This window comes from Dendrobium catenatum, unplaced genomic scaffold, assembly GCF_001605985.2.
Source record: "Dendrobium catenatum unplaced genomic scaffold, ASM160598v2 fragScaff_scaffold_1481, whole genome shotgun sequence".
NCBI lineage: Eukaryota > Viridiplantae > Streptophyta > Magnoliopsida > Asparagales > Orchidaceae > Dendrobium > Dendrobium catenatum.
In genome coordinates this window covers 967728-990928 of record NW_021319943.1, presented here as the reverse complement: position 1 = coordinate 990928, position 23201 = coordinate 967728, and the positions used below count along the sequence as shown (strand labels likewise).

The 23201-nt window shown below is 33.6% G+C and overlaps 1 protein-coding gene across 5 annotated transcripts in view; it reads left to right on the top strand.

Moving 5' to 3' along the window:
- LOC110097684 (protease Do-like 2, chloroplastic) overlaps positions 1–23201 on the top strand; it is a 68539-nt gene that overhangs the window by 35240 nt on the left and 10098 nt on the right. For all 5 annotated transcript variants that reach the window (XM_028700256.1, XM_028700259.1, XM_028700257.1 and 2 more), the window contains 5 exons: positions 4978–5055; positions 10973–11039; positions 11197–11255; positions 12428–12527; positions 17281–17360. In XM_028700256.1, coding sequence (XP_028556089.1) covers positions 4978–5055; positions 10973–11039; positions 11197–11255; positions 12428–12527; positions 17281–17360 — 384 coding nt within the window. The remainder of the gene's footprint in view (positions 1–4977; positions 5056–10972; positions 11040–11196; positions 11256–12427; positions 12528–17280; positions 17361–23201) is intronic.

The window sequence follows — 23201 nt, the reverse complement described above, 5'->3', positions numbered from 1 at the left end:
CAACCTTATATCAGAAAATATAGATTCAACCTTGAATTGAATTTCCATACCTGCTTCCAAGTTTCACTTTAATACTTCTTCCCAACAGTTAAAAAAAAAAACATGAATTCGGCAGCAACCTATCTTTGTGTTCCTTCACAATAGATGCAGAGATTTCTGCAAAAAAATGTCTTCCCAATTCAGTAGCCAGTCGCAGAAATTCTCCCAAAAATGATGGCAGTTTTTTTGTAGCAGCAATAGCTGCTCTATGTTCTTAAAAATCAATTAAAAACCAGTAAGAACATGCAGGAATCCTCTTACTCGAGTCCATAAACAGCAGAAAATTTTATGCAAGCAAAAATTTGGGAGAGGACCCCAAATTTTTGCTAACAAAAGAAGACTCTTCCTATAACTTAGAAGATGAACAAAATACTACAAAAAGATATAAAATACTAAAAGACACCTTTTATATCATATAAATACACTTACAAACTTGGACACAAACACTTACAAACTTGGACACAAACACCTTACAATCTTGGACACAACAAACCTAAAGGAGCTTGCCAATCGTTGAGAAGAAAGATACAGGTGAGGTGGCACTTGCGTAGAGAAGAAAGGGATTAGAAGCTAAGACAAAGAATAGGAGTAACTCGCAAGTTGTCCCAAGATAGAGAAGAAGAAGAAGAAGTGGACAAAGCTCTCAAGCTTTTCCAATAAAACCCTCAGATTTTCTTACTCCAAAAATCACATTTTCAACCTTTTTTAAGTCTCAAAACATCTCCTATTTATAGGTACAAAAGGGAAACCAAACAGCCACTTAAAAGTTCATTTAAAACTAATTAACTATGGGGAAGAGGAAGGGAAAAAGGCTGTCCAAATTCTGTCCAAAAATAGCTCCCAAAATTTTGCACACAGCCCCCCAAAATTCTGCACACAGCCCCCCAAAATTCTGCACAGAAAACAGGGAAGAACTCATGGAATTCCCCCCCCCAAATAGCCACCAAACAGCTTTAAATAAACCTATTAGATTTAGGAAAATGAAAGGCCAACAGTCAAATGCATCAGCCCCCAAACGGTACAACAAAACAGAGAAGAAAAGCCACGGGAACCAAGCAACAGCCGCGAAAACCAAGCAGCAGCCGCGGGAACCAAACAACAACCACGGGAACCAAGTAGCAACCACGGGAACCAAGCAGAAAATCCACGGAACAAAGCAGCCAGCCGCAGAACCAAGCAGTCAGCCGCAGAAACTAAAGGGGCAAGGCACAGGAAACCCAACAGCTATCCACGGGAACCAAAGGGCCAAGAACGGGAAAACCAGCAGCCATCCACGGGAACCAAAGGGCCAAAATCCACCATAATGAGCTTCCACTAAACTTACATAAATTAGCTAAACTTCAGCACATTATGAGCTAACCAAGAGCTCAAAATTAATGAGCTAGGAATTGCAATAAATCCCCCAATCATTGAGCTAAACTTTAGCTCAAACATTTATGAGCTAGAATTAATTAAAATTCCAGCATTTTGAGCTCAATAACAAGCAACCAAGGCTTACCCGAGAACGCCAGAAGCCCAAGGGTCAAAACAAATTCTCATCTTGTTTTGAACCCCCCCTGCCTACATCAAAATTTTCTTCAGCACTCCAAATTTCAGAATCCCTCTCAATATCATTTCTCTGTTTCTCCAATACTAGCCGTATTTGCTCTGTTCGAACTCCAGAGAAAAAACTGACAGTTGAGAGAAGGAAATGGCTCATACTAGCTAATGCTTTTAACTGATAATATATTATTATAATCTACTGCATTCCCACTATTCCATTTCTCCAAATCATTCACAGTCGTGGGATTTAATCAAGCCATTGCATGCTTGGCTAAGTGGGAAGCTACAGGAAACATAATATAAGAAATTGAAATGATGAAATGAAAGGACGGTTACAGGAATATAATATTAAGTTAATAGTTAATTAACTCACTTTAATTAAATGTTATTCATTAACTCATTATGCATTTACCTATACTTCTATATGTCAACCTGTACGAAATTAAAAGTAGAATTTATTGAAAATAAGCTAACATTTAGAGAAAGTTGAAGCTTACATTATTTTGAATATTTTGAGAGTATTACAAATTACCCCTCCTTTTTGAACTTTCGTCCTCGAAATTCCGTAGCTTAGCGGTCATGAAACAATAGAGGGAATTTCATTTTAATGTCTTCTTCCTTCTCCCAGGTTGCCTCTTTTTCAGGTCTATATTTCCATTTCACTTTAACATAAGGAATTTGACGATTTCTGAGCAGTTTAATGTCAAAATCTAATATTCTTTCTGGTTCTTTAGCATAAGTCAGATTCTCCTGTAGCTCAATTTTATCATGTGAGATGCGTTGATGGGCATCTATAATCCATTTCCTTAGCAATGAAACCTGAAAAATATTATGCATATCTAACATGTCAGCTTGAAGAGCAAGTTTATAAGCAACTTTTTCAATTCTTTCAACAATTTCAAAAGGTCCAATAAACCTAGGACTCAATTTGTCTCCCTTACCAAATCTAGCTGTACCCTTCATAGGTTTAACCTTTAAGAATACAAAGTCACCCACTTCAAACTCTACTGCTCTGTGCTTGGGGTCATAATACTTTTGCTGGCGGTCCTGAGGAGCTTTTAATCTGTCTCTAATTAATCTGATTTTTCTGTTTCTCCAAAATTTGATCTATTAAGCTGCAAACTTGGGCTTCCCTTACAATTGGGGTTACTAGTCTCGTTCATTGGGCTTATTTACTATCATAGTTGCTTCACCAAATTATTGTAACTTGACACATATGGGGTTGCCTTGCCTACATGCAGTGTCATTAGGCCCACTTTGGGCCTTTCTTAAAATACCAAGGTTGTTAGATCCATTATGGGCTTCTCCAACCTATAAATTTCATATTTGGATTTCCTCTATCTCAGAGTTGTATGTCTCATCTAACAGGCCTTACTACCTTTAGAGTAGTATGCTCCAGCCTTAAGTTTAATCAAAGACCATCAATATATCAGAATTGACATAATATTACAAATATTATGACATTGACGTGCGGCAATCAGTCATCAATCTTCGGGCAGTTTAATTTTGCAAGTCTCAACATTTTAAATCAAAGTGGGCATTCTTCAACCCATAGCATGTTAGCCCACCTTTTCAAAATTAACACAAATGTATGCTATAAGTTCCTTGATTAGGTCCTATATACACTCTAAGATTCCCTTCTTAAGTTAGTGTACTAGGTGTACTTGACATTTAATCTGAGCTGATTGCATTCCAATGTCATACCATTAATATCTCTTTAAAGCGAGGCAAATTTGAGCTTAGCTCAAGCCTATGCTCAAGGCAACCCATGGATATAGTACATTGTCCTTTAGTATGCAATTTAATTACCTAAGAAGTTATGGATCAACCTTTAAGCATAGCTATCAAGTCGGATATATGATATAAATATCAACATCATATGAAAGAATGACTTCATAACATAAATCTTAGTTGTTATCTATTTGTCATCCTTGTCCTCTTAGGCTATCAAAAAAGTAGCAACTCATGGCTATTAATCTAGATGATATGGCTCTAAACTATATTTGTTATTAATAAACTGGGTTAACCAGACTGATCTAAAAAAATTAAACTATTGGATTTTGCTTGGGTTGATCATCAGTTCTCAACTATCTCCTTTTTTATTATTGACGTTTTATTTTATCCTTAGAGCATAATTCGTGTTCCTTAGTCTTTAGTGTTTTTTGCATCATGTCAGAGATGTAATTAACCCATCTGAGCTTGTGTCCATGAGACACCTCAATTCCTAAGAACAAAAATAAACTTGGGTTGATTCTATTGATTGGCTAGGGGATATCTCTGCGATCATTATCAATGTCACATTATTAACTTAATAATATAATTTTTAAATCTCAAGCTGCTGCTTCCTAGCCTGTGAAAGAGTGAAAGGTAACACAAGCACTCAAGCTTTCTAGAGCCCACAAATGAAACACAGAATTAGCTTAGTTTCTAGTTGAATATATATTTTTTTCCAATGAAAAAAGGATCAAAATGGTCCCTCAACTCTTTATGAGAGATCAAAATGATCCCAACCCTTTTGAGGGACCAATTTGATCCCTCAACTCTTTAAAATGAGACATTTTGGTCATAATATCCAATGTTTGAGTTAATGGTGTTAAATGTAAAGGTATTTTGGTTATTTTTTAATTAAATATTTATTAAATGTAATTTCAAATGAATATAATTTTTCTGAAATTTTTTATTAAACGTTTCTTTAATAAAAAAATTAATAATAATTTTAGTTTTAATTTCATTTTTTTTTCCATATTTTATAAAAATATTAAAGGATTATTGGTAAAAATGTATGGCTAAGTTCAAAATAACATCTATTTGCATCTGATTTTGCTAAATCGATAAATATCATATTTTATAAAATATGACTAAAATTTTTGAAATTATTATTAGTTTTTTTATTAAAGAAATGCTTAATAACTTTTTTAAAAATTATAATTACTTGAAAATTATATTTAATAAATGTTTAATTAAAAAGGATCAACATACTCTTACATATGAATTGTTGGCACCAGTCCAACATTTTGTCTCTGTGGACCGAGGAAAACAGGGGCTCCCCGGGAAGAGGGTTGTATCATGAGAGAAGCAAGGAGGTCACTGCTTCAAATATACTACATGGATTCTGGCAATGCAATGGAGTTGGACCCTCATGTCGATCCGAATGAATCAATACCATTAACTCCAACATTGGATGTTAGGGTAAAAAAATCTCATTTTAAAGAGTTGAGGGATCAAATTGGTCCCTCAAAAGAGTTGAGGAACCATTTTGATCCTTTATCTTTTTTTCAATTGTAACTTTTCCTTTAACAGGATTGGTGTTTGGTTAGTTTGTAAGCCAATGACATAATCTTTGTATTACATACTGTGAAGTCTTCTCTCATAAAGCTTCATTTGATTATTTTGCAGGATGCAGTGACTGTTGTAGGATACCCACTTGGCGGAGATACTATATCTGTAACAAAGGGGGTGGTATCACGTATCGAGGTTGGATATTTGTTCCGATAAAATGGCATGAAGTTCTAGCTTTATTCATGAGTAATATTTAGCTGATTTACATTTGACTTAATGCAATTTTTTTATAATTATTATTAGCATATTGTTTAAGTTGCTAATCTTGCACTTATTGTTTTCCTTTGAATTGTATTTGTATACTAAATGTCGTTATATGCCAATTAAACGTACGTAGTGCCTGAAAGTTATCAAAAGATATCATACTTTTGGAAGCCTTGATTCTGGTTTTAGTTTTTTCTAGGAAGCTAATGAAAACCTGAGATTAGATGCCAAAAAAAATACTAATTGGAAATGAAAAACATTTTAGAACTTCATTTGCAGTAATTCAATTTGACATATGTTAAAATCATTGTTGAATTGTGAAATTTAAGCAATTAATATTTAACTTAGAAAATAGTGCAAGATAATTATGAAATCCAAAGAAAATTATGATGGTGCAGAGCTACCTTGGAGAACAAAAATTCACTCTTAGATATATGTTTGCCATGTTCTTATGATTGTCTAAATGAATGGAGCAGACACTTGCATATCACAAATTGAGGTATAGTCAGAAACTGCATTTAAGTGAGACTCCTACCTTATCAATCAAGATTTTGGGCTTGATTTTTAATAGTTATAACATTTCAAATATTTTTAAATTGATTTCACCATCATTATCTATGTTAAATGCAGGTGATGGGAACATTTGATTCATCCTTTAGCTTATAGTGAACATGTGCACTAGTTTTATTTTTGCAAGCGAGATCTAACTGCTACATTTGATGCATTGGCACTTCATATTAGAGGAATGCAGTGTTTGAAAGGTGTAGGACCTGACACGTGTTGAATGTGTTTATCATATGTAATTAAAAAAATAGAAATAAAAAATTGGAGACGTGTGTCCTAAAAATTTAATTAAAGTTTTATTTAAAAACCCATTTTTTATTTTTCATTCCCTCTTCAATATTTTACATGCAAATTTTCTTGCCCGGCATTTTTCTTTCTTGCACGCTTGGCTATGGTTTGGGTCGATATGGCCAGATCTATGAATCCAGCTGTTAGCTTTAAAAGCTAAACTCTCACATGCTCGTCTCCTAGCTTCCTCTCTCCTCTCAACACCAAAGCTCGACTCCAAAGTTCGATGACTGACATTATTTCCCCTCTTGGCGCCAAAGTTGACCCCAAAGCCTAATGAGGCAACGACTAACATTCTCTGCTCTCAATGCTAAAGCTTCAAGTTCTCCAAATAAATACTAAATAATCAAAGGAAATTGAGATGAATCATTCAAATAAATAATCTTTAAATATAAATTTATAAGTTTATTATAGAATGAAACATCATTAATAACATAATCTCCAAATAATATACAAGTTCAATTTTATCGCCTTTCATTTGTTTAAGTTTTGCTATTTAATATTTTATGTGTATTGCAAAATATGCAATAATAAATAATGAGTACTACTATAACTCTATATATTTAATCTATTATTTACTTTAATTTTTATGCATTATTTTTTAAAATTTTAATGCAACAGAACACTACACATCAAAATACAAATATAAATTCATATGCTTTCACATGAATGCATGAATTCATATGAACTGCGTGAGGACTGAAGAGGTTATGGTTCATGAAATTATTGTAGATACTTGCACGTTAGTTCTTTTTAATATACGTACTTGAATACCATAAAATTTGAGAATTATTTATCTTACTATTTGGATTATGGACCTTGGTGCTATGTTTATTTACTTAGTACTTGGTTACTTCCTTGTGAAAGTGCATGTCATTCTTGGTCTTAATTTTATTTGAATAGGTTATGATAGAAAACACTATTTTGATTTGTGTTGAAAACACTTTGAAAATCCCTACAGCAACAACAAGAGTTACATCGAACCTTTATCCCACTGTGGAAATTGGGATCAGCTAAAATAGTGTACACAAAACACTTTACCATAAAAAACGCTTAATATATAAAACACAATTGTACACAAACTAGTTTAGGTTTGAGAGGTAGAGGTGATTTTATTTTATACATCATGACACAATATATCATTATAAAGGAAGTAATACATGTTTGAAAAACTGGAAATAAAACCAAGTTTTATTAGAAAATGTTTGTAGAGAGAGAAATATAAACAAGTAGCACCCTTCTTCCTCCTTCTGAAGGGTATATATATATATAAGTGGAAAGTATTACATTTTCACAGCTGTTATTTTTGTTTCTTCAAGGTTCAGCAATGTAACAGCCAAATGATAGTCAAGACTCAAGACCTTTCATCTTAATCTACACAATAAAAGATCATATGGTTTAGCCATCATGCCTTTAAAATTAGCATGTTAGTGGATAATCCAGATAAATGGAGGATGATTTGTTGGTTTCTTTTTTTTTTGAAGTTTTGATATCTAGTAGGAGACTAGGAGCATGTAATTTAGAAAAATTAATATCTTTGAGTACAATATTAATAAGCTAGTATTTTTCGTTAAAAGTGATATTCTTATGTTGTAGACAAGCATAAATAATCTTGATAATTATGTTGATATATCTAACCATTAGAAAATTATTATTGTCAAAAATTGACCTTTTAAATGAGAGGATGTAACTCTACCCACTATCCTTATGCACACAAGTACCTTATAATAATGACTTCGGTTAAATTGATGGAAAAAAAATTGGATCTCCTGTACATGATATTTTGATCAGGGGAATCCAAGTGAAATAACATTGTACATTTGGGCAAACATCAACATTAAGGCGCTATTCGGATTGAAGGAAAGTGGAAGAAATGAAGTGTAGTTCTAAGAAATTATGGATTTATTTTGAATCTGCAACCATTGATTTAAGCTTCTCAACCCTTTGTTTTTCTTTACGCAAATTCCTATCATCCAAACACAGCTTGACAAAAACTTGAATGGTTCAAAGGTGATGATGCCTCCTTGCTAGTGAGACCCCTTTGTTAAAATCAACTCTATTTTTTCCTCCCTAATATAAAGTTAGGCATATACATAATTTTTTGAGTAGTTTTGATATATAGTAAGAATGTCTCACTATCCTTGCTATTTATTAGTGAGGCTTTGAATCATAAAATTTTAGCTCCTATACAATTTTGGATGGTGATGATGAATTTGAGATGCTTGATTGGCAGAAATGGATTTTGCATTTTATATTGCCATGATTATTTATGCATACATATGCAAATATTTTCAAATGAAGTATGTGTGCATATATACATTTAAATATCTACTTATATATGATGTGAAACATAAAGCAGTTGCAGGAATTGCGTGGAAATTATAAAAAGTTTTTAAGTTTGTTAATTAAAATTTAATGTTTCACAAGAATAGATTCTAGAATTTCTCAGTTAAAGATCTTATATAGCATGCAGTTACAATATAGAGTAGGGAGAAATTAAAATAAGATTGAAAATATGAATTGCTTAATTTGCCAATCACAAGAATCCGCCGATTAACAATAAGATTGAGAGCCTTGAGTATCCCTCACTCAAACTCTTGAGTATTTTCAGCGGAAGAATAATTTATATAATATTAACGATGCCACCACAAGACAGTAGGCACTTATAGTCAAGAGTAGGGAGAAATTAAAATAAGATTGAAAATATGAATTGCTTAATTTGCCAATCACAAGAATCCGCCGATTAACAATTAGATTGATAGCCTTGAGTTTCCCTCACTCAAACTCTTGAGTATTTTCAGCGGAAGAATAATTTATATAATATTAACGATGCCACCACAAGACAGTAGGCACTTATAGTCATTGTGGACCTCCGAAGGAGCACCGCTCGTGGGGTACGAACGCAGAGGGTACGGCCGCACTATCCCTGTGGAGCTGAGCCACGGATTATATGAGTACTTCATATTTTATGCTTTTTTATGTTTTATATTATTCACTCCTTAGTATATAATAAATTTATCATTTTATGTTTACGCAATCTTTTGATTTTGAGGCTTACGCCTCAAAACGCCTTGAGGCTTACGCCTCGCCTCACGAATGAAAAACGCCTCAATACCCGAATACGCAATTTTAAACATTGTCCATGGAGAGTGAAAGTTCTTCCAATTCTGAGAGGGGCCTAGGGTGGTCGTCGGCTTGTATGGAGAAAGAGGAGAGGAGGGATTCAAGAGTGGCGATGAGAATTAAATTCCATAATTATTCCTGAGCGAAGTAATTAATTAGTGGAGTTAATGAGAGGAGAGAGAGGAGAGAATTCAAATTTGAGCTCCCAAAAAGAGAGGGAGGGAGGGGCGGCCGGTCCTTATAATGGGGATTTTGATTGGGGTTCAATTAGGAATGGGCTATAAGTAGGAGAGAGAGAGGGGGCGGCCCAATGATGGGGCTTGATTTGGGTGAATTGATTGACTTCGATAATTTTGACTTTAAATTAGGAAAGGATTTAAGGGTCTTTCCAAATTTAAAATACAAATTAAAGTAACGGAGGGACATATGATCGGACAATTATTGAAGTTTATGTTCACTAACATTAATAACCACTAACTTTTTCTAATATTTATTAGAAGAGCCACTAAAACTCAAAATATATTTTAAAGAAAAATTCTATAACTGTTTCAAATAAATACCTTTCTCTTAGGGCGTTGCATTTATGGTGCACATTTTCTCTTATTCTACTCATTTAAATTTTTTAAGATGATAATTGTGTACTTTTGTTCAATGATATGGTGAGTTATAACTTATAGCACAACTCAGTGAGCATATTATTTACGGTAACATAATAAGACTTTGGAATAATATGCAGGTTTGGTTTCATACATAAATTAAAATGATTCTATTAAAATTAATTTTTTACATTGCCATAGATCTTATGCTATGCTTAACTAGTACTCATATCATGGTTTATCATTTTCCATAACTAATACATCCATCACAAGAAATACTATTTAAATAATCTCAATTATGGTACTTTTATTTTCATTTCTTTTTTTAAAACCTTATCCAATTCATGCATAGGATACATTACATCTGCAGCCAATACCATAAGGGTGTACTCCATCATTCAATAATGCTCATGCAAGTATTTTTTTGCATAAATCATTTTTTTTACATTCTCTATATTAGTTCATAGTATTTTATAGTAAGCATTATATGACACGATAAGTGATCTAATTAGGATATCAGATTCATGTCATCTAATTCAACATGACTAATTTTCTTTAATTGAGATAATTCATAGATCATTAACAATAAACAATTAAATTTTAATAATAATTGATGCATCAGATTTAGAAGCAAATGTTATTACTGTAAAGTAGAACATGACTACTCACCTCGAATTTAAATGGCTTGCTGATCCACTAAATTTCTAACATCCATTCCATTAATTGAAAACCTATGATCATGTATAATTATGTAATACATCTTTATTATCTTAACTTATATATATGTAATAATGTCTCTTTATTTAGCTTATTAAATATAATACCTAAATAAATATCTTTTTCTATAAAAAAAGCATCATTAATTCATTTCATTTTAATTTAAATATTTATTTCTAAATATTTTTTAAAACTTAAACTAATAATAAATTTATTCACTAATAATGATAAAATTACTTCTTTTTCTCTCTCCTCTCTCTATTTACCATTAATTTTTTTAATTTAATATTGAATGAAAAAAATCATAATCTAATTATTATTATTTTCTATTGAAATAAGTTTTCTTTATTAAAACATTTAAATTTATTATTTTAATTACAATTTTAATTAATGCTAATTTAATAAATTTAAAAATAAGGTATCATCACCTAACACACACACACACACACACACATATATATATATATATTAAAGTCTTCTATATATCCTCCACCCCTATTTCTTTATTAAAACATTTAGGGTTTTATCTTCTATATTTTGTGGTATTGGTTGAATATCAGGTTACATCATATGCCCATGGAGCATCTGATTTGCTTGGCATTCAAATTGATGCGGCTATAAATCCCGGTCAGTTTAGTCTCTAAATTATTTTTTGAAATTCCTCACTTAAATTTTGGGCTGCTTGTTTATTAAAGCTTTTACAGGTTCTAAAGATTCATCTTTTACATTCTATTCTACATCTTCATAATGGAACACATCCTATCCAATATGCATCTTGTTTCAGGAAACAGCGGGGGTCCTGCCTTTAATGATCAGGGAGAATGCATAGGAGTTGCCTTTCAGGTAGATTTTCTCTACAATATTACATAACTGCTAGGCCTTTTTTTTGTTTCGATAGTTGAATGCACCCTTCTCGTTAAGAAAAGCAAAGTTATGATATATATGCTTGGCTAGCTGTTCGACACTTATGTATGAAGTGTATCTGTCAAATTATTATTTCCATAATACTTGGTTGCTTGAAGAATGACTACCCTATGAACCGTATATGCTACAAAGATTGTGTTATGTTCAAGATAGGCATTGGCATCAGTTGATGCAACTTGTTTTGGGGATAATTGTTTGTGTTGCTCCCCAAATTTAGCTATTTATAAAATCAACACCAACTGCATCCATTTGCAGGATGTTCACCCAAATCTTGAAGAGCTCGTCAAAACCTCAACCATTTTTTTTTTCTTTTGTTAAATTGTAAATTAGTTTATCTTGACAAACAAATATATGAATTTTAGTAGCTCATTTTTTGGAGTTGGGCGTTAGTTTCCTGAATAGTTTATTTTCATGCGGCATGTGCACAATTTACAACCCCCCCCCCCTTCTGCGCCGCTCCCGCTGCCGCTTAAGATCCTGTATTTCTGCAATTTAGCATCCAAGTTTGTGAGCATTTCTTGCTCTCAAATCCCTAGTTTCCCTATTTTGAAATTTATACTGAATGTGGATATTTTGATGGATCAGTAATTACTACTCATGACACTTAAACATCTTAGATTCTGTTTGACTGCTTGGATTTCTATTCGTTTTTTGAGGTAAATTCCCAATCTGAGGTTTTGTTTCATTGGGTTAAGCCCCATTCTAGCAAAATATTAGGTTGGCTAATTCTTAACCTAATTTTTTATTGCTTTATTGGCCCACATTTATTATTCTCTTGTTTTGGGTCCCATCCATCTTTGTGTTTACCCGTATTGCCATGTACTTTGTGTATTTGCTTTAATCTACTTGATTATTTCTTAGAATTCTTCCCCTCATGGAATGATGGACCTCTGTTGGACACTCTGTTTTTATATGTTTACTCATATTTTGTTTTCTCCACTAACGCTGGTTATTTGAGTTCATTATTTTGTTTGAGCACCCTTTCTTCCAATAAGATTTTCTATTGTTTCATTTTCTTTGAGATTTAAATTGATGAAATGCTGTTATTTTACTCACCTTCAATTTCTTCTCTCACAAATTGTATAACTTAGGTCTACAGATCTGAAGATGCAGAAAATATTGGCTATGTAATTCCTACCACTGTTGTTTCACATTTCTTAAATGATTACGAAAGAAATGGAATATATACTGGTGAGCAACTTACCCAACCTAGCATCCTTGATTTCAATTCTTTATTTCTTTGAGATTAAATGCTTAAAATATTTCATATTCTTAGCCTAATCTTTGGCGTAAATAAATTGCTTTAAGCCTTAGATTATGAATAAAAACACAATGAATGCTGTTTGATTCAACCACTGCAAAAATTTTTCTTTAACCCCCACTACATATTTCGAAGAATTGAAGAGCCATTTAAACGTTCTCAAACACTAAAGAAATGGACAAATGATGCACATGCTTGTAACCTTTTGTTTGATTTTTCTGTCAAAACAAAGTTTCTAATTCCGGTAGAGACCTTTTATGATTTTTCCAAGAATTTTACTCTTTTTCTATGTTTACCTTATTAATTGTTAACAGCTTCGAATACTCGAAGTCAGAGTTTCATTTGGAACAGATAAGTGATTTGTCAAAGCAAATGACACAACATAGTATGTCTGTTATATAGTATATATGCAATTTTTTAAATTAATATACGGTTTTCTTTATAAGCTACCTACTTATGAAGTTTAAAAGCTGTAATAAATTTTCAAGCAAATGTAGAGATGACAATTATCTCAATTTAAATTATATTTAAATAGCTTGGAGATGTTATCCTTTATAATGGGGCTGTCTGGTTGTATGCATTCAAAATGCAAGGATTTTGAGAATGTAGAATAAAATAAATTTAGTGTATTTTATTACAAAAAGTTGTTTGGTTTGCTGCAATATAAATACATGAAAATTTTTTAACTATTTGTTTTGATGTATAATTCAGTGCCATACTTTACTAAGATGCAATGGCATGATTACTCCTCACCAATATAAAACTTATAACTTTGGGCTCCGAAAATTCGCACCCCGGGCTCTTTGCTTTCGGGAGAGTTTTGACGGAATATTCCGGGTCAAAATTTTAAAAGGAAGATTAATTTTAAGATATGACACTACCTAGAGATTTTGCTTTTGTTTTGCGAGGACTTTTTGGTATGGTTCTAGGTTTCCCATAGGTGCAAGTTCCTATGATTAATTATCACTTCTGGTAACGAGAGAGAAGTGATATTAAGTGCTTAGTGTATAATAGCAACAAATTGTTATTGAAAATTTGAAAATTACTACCTTGTTCTAAAGTGGTCGGCGAGAGAATAATGATGAACCCAATTAAAATCCTATGGTTCCATTGTACCCAATTATCGTGGTCCCTAGTTTATTTAATTAGAGGAGCTATGTTGCATCGACACAAGCACAACAACACATACAAGTCAATTATTGAAAATGTAGGATATAGGTGTGATGCGCACATGACATTATAATTTTTGAATAGTGCATAGAAGGATGAACTTAATTAAGAGGATTGAAACTACTTGACATAGGAGATGTTTATCATAACATTTAATCTTTATTCTAAATGAATCTATTTGGGTGATAGAATATTTATTCTAATCATAAAGAATTGCAGGTCTCACCACCATCTTATAGAATTCAGATCCAACTATGTATACTAAATTTGTACAAAATCCTTTGCAAATGTGGGTGTAGAAAAATAGTTAGCCTTTGACTTAACATGCCAAATGGATACCAATAGTCAAAATGTATCCGAATATCTTTAACTAAGAAGGGTCGACTAGTGAATCGGAATCAGTAAAGACAAACTAATAAGGATGTTTTATATAGATAACCTTTAAAATGTCATGTTTGTCAAAATATCTCCTATTGATAGTTGTATTGGATGGGAGCCATAGTCTTCCAATAAGATATATGATCTATCTTTATGATGCCTTAAATACAAAGGGACTTTGCAACAAGGTAAGCTTTTGATATTTGTAAAGCTTTTGAGACATCAAATTATACCTTCAGGATGATCGAATCACATAACATAGAAAGAAATATCTTCGTTGTGGGTTGCCTCAAGTATGTGCATGAAGGGGCATAAATTGACTTGCAGTTGATTTTGCTTTCTCTTACTCTCCTACTTTGTCTTAAAAAAAGTGAATGCTTGCTTTCCTCTTTACTATGCTAGCTTGGATAGACTGAGTAGGAGTATGTGCAATTGACTTACATAAATCCTCATAGTTCTTTGCATCAAAATAAGATGAATAATTTCTTGCAAGGAATGAGTCATAATTTAATTATTCATCACATTAACAAAAATTCTTTGCTTAATTTGAGATAATGATAAACACTTACTTCTTTACCCATTAACAAATGCTAGACTTCTTTGCTCGTAATCATTGTGTTGCAATTCTATCTCGAAATCCTTAGCATTCTCTCCCCCAAGGAACTAACAACATTTCCTCCCTAACTCTGGGATGGCTTTATGAGCCCAGTTTTATAGTGATATTGCATAGCCATCAGTAGTATAGTGGATTGGACCATTTTTGTTTAGATTATTGGCCCCACAGTGCACCATATTCCTCTGTATCCCTCATAGTGTTTCCTCCTATGTCAGATTATCCATGGGTATCCGAAAAATGCCTCATCATTTTCAAACAAGTCGAGCATCTTAGTGTAAAAAAATGTTATGATCGTGGAGCACACAATCTATAAAGAAATATAACTCAAACTTTCACACTTCATGCGCTCTTGAAAGCTTCTTTAGATCTTTTTTTTAAAGTTCTTATTGCTATCAAATATGTCTTGCGCAAAATACTGCTTTTGCTCATCTTTTGGAATCCTCAGATGAGAATTCTCCAATTTACTACCTAATGATCAATGAAAATTAAAAAAAAAATGTCAAAGGAGTTGTTCTTCTCTCCAATGTTGAACACAATGGAACATCCGTTATTCTCATCATTATCATCAACTACTCTCATTAACATTTGATGAATTAGGGCCCAAGAGAATTGCATTTCTGGAGTTTTAAAGAACTGACCAATGTGTCTCTTAGCATTGAGAATGTGGTTATTAGCCTCAACTTTTTAACTAGTTTATTCATCATACCCCTAGATCTATACGTGATACATGTATTGTAATTTATCTCCTATGATATTGTTAGAACAAACATTTAGCAGAACAATCTTTGAACCATAATTGAACCATCTTTGAATATGATGCAAAGTTATTTCAATAATGGCTCGATCATGGTTTGAATATTGTTCAAATCATATCGAAGATTATTCGATTATGAATTAATCATCATTTAAAGATTGTTTGAATATGGTTTAAAGATTGTTCGATTGTAGTTTGAAGGTTGTTCGATCATGATTCTAAAATTGTTTGATTATAGTTTAATCATGGTTTGAAGCTGAATGTAGCTTAAAGATTGTTCTAACAAGTTTGTATTATATAATCTAATGTTTTGTGGGTTTATGGTATCATCACTAACCTTTACTGACAATGAATTGAGAGATATGTTTACATGAACTTTTGCCACAGCTTGAAAACACTCTCTGCAATCTATGAAAACAGAGAAGGTGCAAGGTAGAAGAATGGTCAAGGAGGTCCTTTGATTTTTTTTTTTTTGTAAAATTTTTTGATAGGGTTCTGATTCCATTTATTAAAAAATGGGGTATTTTGGTTCAGAAAGTATCTTTCGGGTATATTTTTCCAAGAAATTAAATAACAGTCATATCTTTCAATTTTTGCTATTATAGGGAATATAAAGTCATATATATAGTGTTGGTCGAAGAACCCCTTAAGCATGTGCCTTCTTTCCTGCAAGGCACTTGAGGGAGTATTAAAAAAGGGGGCAACACCCCCACCTCTTTTTATTTATTATTTTTATTATTTTTGCTATTTAATTTTTTATTAGTATTACTTATTTATTATTTTATTTTAGCAGATTTCTTCATTTTAGATTATTTTATTTGTTTGATGTGGAAATTATGTGCATATGCATGTGAGCTCACTGCCAATTTTTCTTCCCATTGTTCATGTCAAAATTTTATCCTCTCGTGTGCCAACTGATTCAATGAGCAAGGGGGACTTCTTGATCCATTTCAGTGTTTTGAACGTGTCAGGATATTCCTTTTGGCGTAATAGGAGATGGATTTGACTGGGAAACTTGTGGATCAAATATGGACGTCAATATTTATAAAATTCTCAAAGTATTATTTTTTTTATCTTTCCTTAATATCATCAATTTTAACAAAGATCCAATTGTATTTATTTCTAAACATCTAACTAGATCAAATTCTTTAGAGCTCTTATTTTTATACTTATATACATATGTATATCTCACTTTGTCCTTTTTTATAGCAAGCCTATTGTATAAATCATTAGTAGTTATGGTCCTATTTTATAAATCATTAATAGTTATAGCTTTTTCTTTGCTCACTATGTTCTTTAAAAATTTATATTTTTTACCATCTTTATAATTCTTAGAGTATTCGACTTTTTTCATCAGAATGCAAACAATTGCATACTCAAAATCATAGGTAGGCTACAAGAATGGTGTCAAATTAGTTTTGGATGAGGTGGTTTTAATAGCTCTTCATTCGATATATTGATTATTTTGTTGTGTTGCTTATTCCTTAGTAGTAAGTTGTGTTGCTTGTTTCCTAAAACCTTAGTATTTTCTGCTTTTTACCTCGCACAACTTGGAGAGATGCCAGACGATATACTGGCTTATGCACATAATTAGATATATGCATAGTCCTGACTTTTTTGACAAGGACCCCTTCAACAGTTTGAAGTCAACTTCAAATGTATTTTGGAAAATTTTTCATATACTCTAACATTGAGAAAGCATTATTACAGCAAGCATGCGAAATTGTCTTGATCATATATATAACCTTAACCTTATAAATCACAGGTTTTCCTTCTCTTGGTGTACTCCTTCAGAAATTGGAAAATCCGGCATTGCGCGCTTGTTTAAAAGTGCCATCCAATGAGGTATTTTAAGCATGGATAGCGTCTAACATACTTACGTGATTCCTGTTTTTCTTGTTTATCATTAGACAAAATCAAATTCCTATGCATATATTTTGAAAAAAAAAAAACTAAAAAAAAGAAAAAAAAATTCCTATGCAAAATTTTGATTCCTTCAATTATGTCACTATAACCTTTTAATGTTTGCTAGCTCTTGATGATGCTTTCTATTATAAATTATTTAATTGTGTTAATAATTTTCCTTCATAGAAATTTCAATAAATATAATGTGATGATACAGATCTCTGTGTCACAAATTATTTATTTGTGTGTTAATAATTTTCCCTCGCAGAACTTTCAATAAATATAATGTGATTAGGATACAGATCACTATATTGCTAGGTATTTACTGGACTCTTCCTTGTTGAAGATTTAATTCTTGTGTTGTTAGATGTTCCATCAATTCGGATTTTGAGTGTTGAAGGTAATACCGTGCTGATGAAATTTAGCAGTGTTCTTCATTTTTTTCATATGATTTGTGGCTAGAGTGCAAAGTGCATTGATGTTTTTTTTTTCTTTTCTGCTGGACATTGAGGGATAATATAGTAGAAAAGAAAATGAGTGAGGTTTCTGGTGAACAAGAAGGGAAATGGTAGTTGTTGTCTCGAGCAGCTGTTTTGAATCATTCCATGGAAAAACTCGGGCCTCCGCCTACTTTTGCTTTTCTTTTCAGGGGAGTTTTAACGGAATTAAGTTCCGGGGTAAATTTTGGAAGACAGATGAGTTTGCAGATAAGACACTACCCAAAGATTTCGCCCTCATTTTGGGATGACTTTATGATCTTAGTTCTAGTTTCCTATAGCCGCAAGCCCCTATAGTTAATTACCCCTCCCGATAACGAGAGAGAACTTTCGATTAAGGCTAGTCGTCAATCAGATACGTAAAAATACGTGTTATCTGGCATATAGTAGCAGCATGGACATTCAGAATGCTTGGAGAATTGATATTTAAAATTTGAAATTGCACCATCTTGCACTTAAAGCAGATGGTGGGGGAATGGATGATAGACCCGATCAAGATCCTATGGTTCCGTCGTCCTGGGTCATTATGGTCCCTGGTCTACTTAGTCAGAGGAGATAGTCGACCCAACCTGACAGAAGGATACTTGTCGGCAGCCATGGGTTGTTTCGTCCAAGGGGATCTTCTAGACCTGGGGTGGGTATTTGTCTAAGGGGACAAATTTGAATCGACCTTAGCTAACAGAGGGCTTTGTGCCTTATCGATCATATCCTATTGATTCATATCTCAAGGATTTGATGCCACTAAGGAGCTTATTGGCTCTGACCATAACCGGTATTTCGTGGTGCCATTTGGCGGGAAAACCACTCGGTTCAGAGGGTCCCGGGTCATAATTGTTTATCCTGCGGTGCCATTTGGCGGCAAAACCGTCGGTCAGAGGATACGTACCACGTCCTTATTGACAGGAGACTATTTGAGAATGAATCATAGTGATATTGTAAACTAGGCATTAGCTCTATGTGAGCTGAAGTAAATTTTAAATTTGTCCATCTTGGCAAACTATTGCAGAGGGTGGATGGATTTTACTTTAAGTAATTCATGGTTGAATTTCATTTTAAATATCTAGATTTTTGGGATTTTTCTTAGAGTTTGAATTTTGGGGACATTTGGGATGACATTTGAAAATATTTGAAATTAACCCCTATGGTTGAGATTTGCATTCAACATGGTCATCATCGGGGTGTACTGGGTTATTTCCATTTGATTAAACCTTATCGATCCTATCAACTTGTCGACAGGGGATTGGGTTTCGTAGGCTTTGTGCCTTTATTAGTTAATACTCATTGTTGTAGGCTTTGAGGGCCTAATATGAATGTATTAAAAATTTAAAATAAATATACCGGTCGCCGCAATCGTATATTTATTTGATGGTTCGAACCCTGTCGACTCCTATTGATCCGCATAGAAGGATCGGGTTCGAACTTAAATTCACTTATTGACTCGCGCAGCATCCCTAGACGTCACATGTGTACCAATAATATGCTCGTCGGGGCCCATACGGGTGTTTGGGGGTATTTTGTATTTAAACCCTGTCGACTTCTACTTACCTTTCTAGGAGGATCAGGTTTAAATTTATTGACCCGCGCAGCATCACTAAACGTCACATGTGTTCTTACAACATGCTCGTCGGGGCCATGCGGGTAAATGATTGCATACCCCCTTTTAGTGTACATATGTGTATACAAATTATGGTGCATGTTCGGGGGCATTTTTGACATTGACGAGTTTTCTACGATAACTTGTAGAGGTTTGTAGTCATATGTATCTACTATGAATCCTCTTCTTCTACTGGAAGAGGATCAATAGATTTGTCGCTACCTCTTTACAAGCTGTATAAGTATCTCAGTTCTTGTCATAGGCTCCTTGTACTCTACCCTTGTTGTAGATGGCATATTATGTGTATGGCGGAACTTCTACCGCTGCTCATAGGAACTTGCATTTATTTTGTATTATCCGCCTCTGTTTGCAGAAGACCGATGTACTTACTTGATCCTGAGTGGTGATTGGTTGTAAGATGTTATTGCGTTCATTCTCAGTCTTCCCTATGTGTGTTGATTGGAGAATTATTGCATTCAAGTCCTTGTAGTTATTGCAATTACTCCAAATCATCCACTTGTACGAAATCTCATTACCAGTTACAAGTGATTTGTATTTGTAAGAGTTCGATATATTATCTTGCAAACTCATATTTGAAGACAAGTTCTTCGACGCCTTTGATAATGATCTGCAACATGTATAATGGACCTAGAAGTATTCATGTTGATACCTGCTTGCAGTCCCATTTTATTTGCTTGCAAGTTAATATTGATTGTAGGAGAATTATTCTTCGTATGGAGGATCTTCCGTACATCTACTGTTGTCACTCGTAGATGGACAAGATTTGTGGTAGTTCTTATGTGTGGTGCCTCTTTTATGATGTTGATTGGTTATTGCTTGTAGGTATCATTGTGTGGATACCAATTTGATTGAAGAGCTTGGGCCACTTTAGTTTCATCATTCCTTAATCCAATGGTGATTCTCATTTGGATGAATAGGCTCGTTCATTAGTTATTATATATTTATCATTTGAGAGTCTAATCCTCAACTTAGTGACTTGTGTACTCTATTGAACATACATCCTCCATTTGATCTTGATTGAGTAATCATGATTGTCAATTAACGCTTGGATATCACAAATCCCTCTTGCTATTTGATTGCATTTTTATTTGATTCTTTCTTGCATGTCTTATAGAGTTGTCATGCTTATTGATAAACAACACGTTGTATGTTGGTATTTGCATTCTTGAAGACCCTCAGCATTTGTAGAGAACCATAGTCTTCCTCTGTTGATTGATCATCACCATTGAAAGGGACATCGTATGCTACATCATGCACATCTACTCGTCATTTGTATGCACTTAAGACTTAATTTTCATGAGTCCTTTGTTGTTCAAATCATTGATATTCATTTGAATGCCTTGCATCATCATTGATTTGAGTTCAAATTTATTCACATTAAGCTCATTATCATTTGTTCCATGTGCAAGCTCAAGCCACAAGTGTTTAGCTTGAATCTAGAGTACAAGTTCAAGTCTAAGTTAAAACTTTTTGTACCAAGTTCATTTAAGTTCAAGAAATGGTTCCCCGATGTCTAATCTCAAGTTGGAATCTCGTTGTTATTTGTTTCAAATCCAAGTCCATGTTCAAGTTCACTTAAATTCATTTGTTGCAAGTCCAAGTTCACAATATTAGAATCTTGCTTCAATATTCAAATTTGATTCAAATCATTGCACATTCAATTAAGCTTAAGTTTATGTTATGCTCCAATCGAGTTCGAGTCCAAATAAAGTCCTCCATATGTTCAAATAAAGTTCAGGCTCAATATGAGCCTCTTCCGTTTGAGTCCCCTGTTGTCCATTGAATTCAAATCATGTTGAGTTCAAGTTCAAGTCCATCTTGAGTTTGAGCTCACTTAAGTTATTTTCTTTTAATTAAGTTCAAGTTGAGTTCACAATTGATTCAAGTCTTTCATGGTTCATTTAAGCTCATATTTATTTAAGTCAATTGCATCAAGTCCACAAGTCCCAAATTGCCCTTTGAGTTCAATCAAGTCCAAAGTCCAAGCTCACTTTTTTGTTCAAGTCCTTGTGTGCTTCGGTCTGAATTTCGACAGCCTCCCAGCGTCTCCTTCATTTAGGGGAAAAACTAAGAGGCAACCTTCCCCTCGTCGCTACTTGAGCGCTTCAGGTAGGTGCCAAATAACACCGCGGTTGCTTTTTTTTTTTTAAATCTCCGCCCGCTACATGAGCGTTTAAGGGTCTCGAGCATATGTTTAAAATAACACAATTTCTTTTCCCCCTCTGCACTACATGAGCGTTTTGAGGTACTTATTTTTTGTCCCCCTCGTGCTATATGAGCACTCCGGGGACTACTCGCCTCGTCGCGAGCGTCGTGCCAGTTTTCCTCCCTACTACGCTACATGAGCGCGTAGGGGGTTTGTTGGCTCGTTGCAAGCTACGAGAGAAGGATACACATCTATCTTGTGTGGATATTGTGAGAGGGAAGATCAGGAGCTGGGGTGCTCGATCGCGTGGAAGAACAGGCGTCAGAGGTTGAGGAAGGAAGAGAGGGACTTCGGGAGCTTGAGATGCGGGAAGAGGAGAAATGCCAAGCAACCCCGTCGAGAGACTTGAGCTCTCGTTTTAACGACGCAAATGGCATGATCGACGAGCTGCTTCGCGAGAAATCTGGGAAGACATCACTTCGGCGCCGAAGTCAGCGGGATATCCGGGCTGGACAGGTACGAAGAATGATTTCATTTTTGTTTTCTTTGGGTATTATATAGAGGTTAACAAAAACAAAAGCTTTGCATTGTTTAAGTTGATGATTAACCAAAAGCCGGAAATAATAGATTTTAGAGTAGATGTTGGACAATATTGGGAAACAATAGATTTCATTCATTCATGTAAAAATTTACTTCTAAATGATCTTATGAGATATTTATAATAATAATAATAGCCTTACAACTGGAACGATCTAAATACTCTAAACATTGACAAATTGACACCCAAATCCATACTGACAATAATGACCATAACATTGGCATAATAACATTCAAATTTCATGGCATAATTGTCACAATCCAGCACAGGAGCTTGGGTAAATTGCAGCTCAGGAGCTTGGGTAAATTGAGAAAGGATAAATTGTCTTGTGGAAAGCGTTCACTACCCATCCATTAGAAAAAGAAAAAATGTAATATAAGGACAAAGCTATTGAGATTTTGAAAATTTAGAATTCCGTACATACACACATGAATATATATATATAACAAATTGTATTCATCAAAAACATAAAAGAAAATCTTGATATTTTCATCAAAGTATCCACAAGATGCTAAACTATACATATTTATAACTTACAAATGCATTATTATATACTCCACTTTGGAGCATTGATTTATAGATCATCAAAACGCTATATGTCTAATGGACCATAATTATAACAAAAGTATCTAAAATAACATTTTACATTAACCACAATTACATGCATATACTTAACAAAATATGCTCTCTACTCCATTCCCAAAAGAACAATCATCAACATCAACTAGTTTGTTGAAAAGAACTTGAAACCTGAGATGTGTTCCATATTCCCGATAAGACTTCAACACTATGCATTTAAGCAAAGTGTGTGAATCCAATTTATTGTGCTAGCATGGCTTGTCTCTGAATGCGTACTGTTCCTGATGTAGGACTACAATGCTTAAAGTAATTTAATAAGAATTTGTACGACTTATTAGTTAGAATA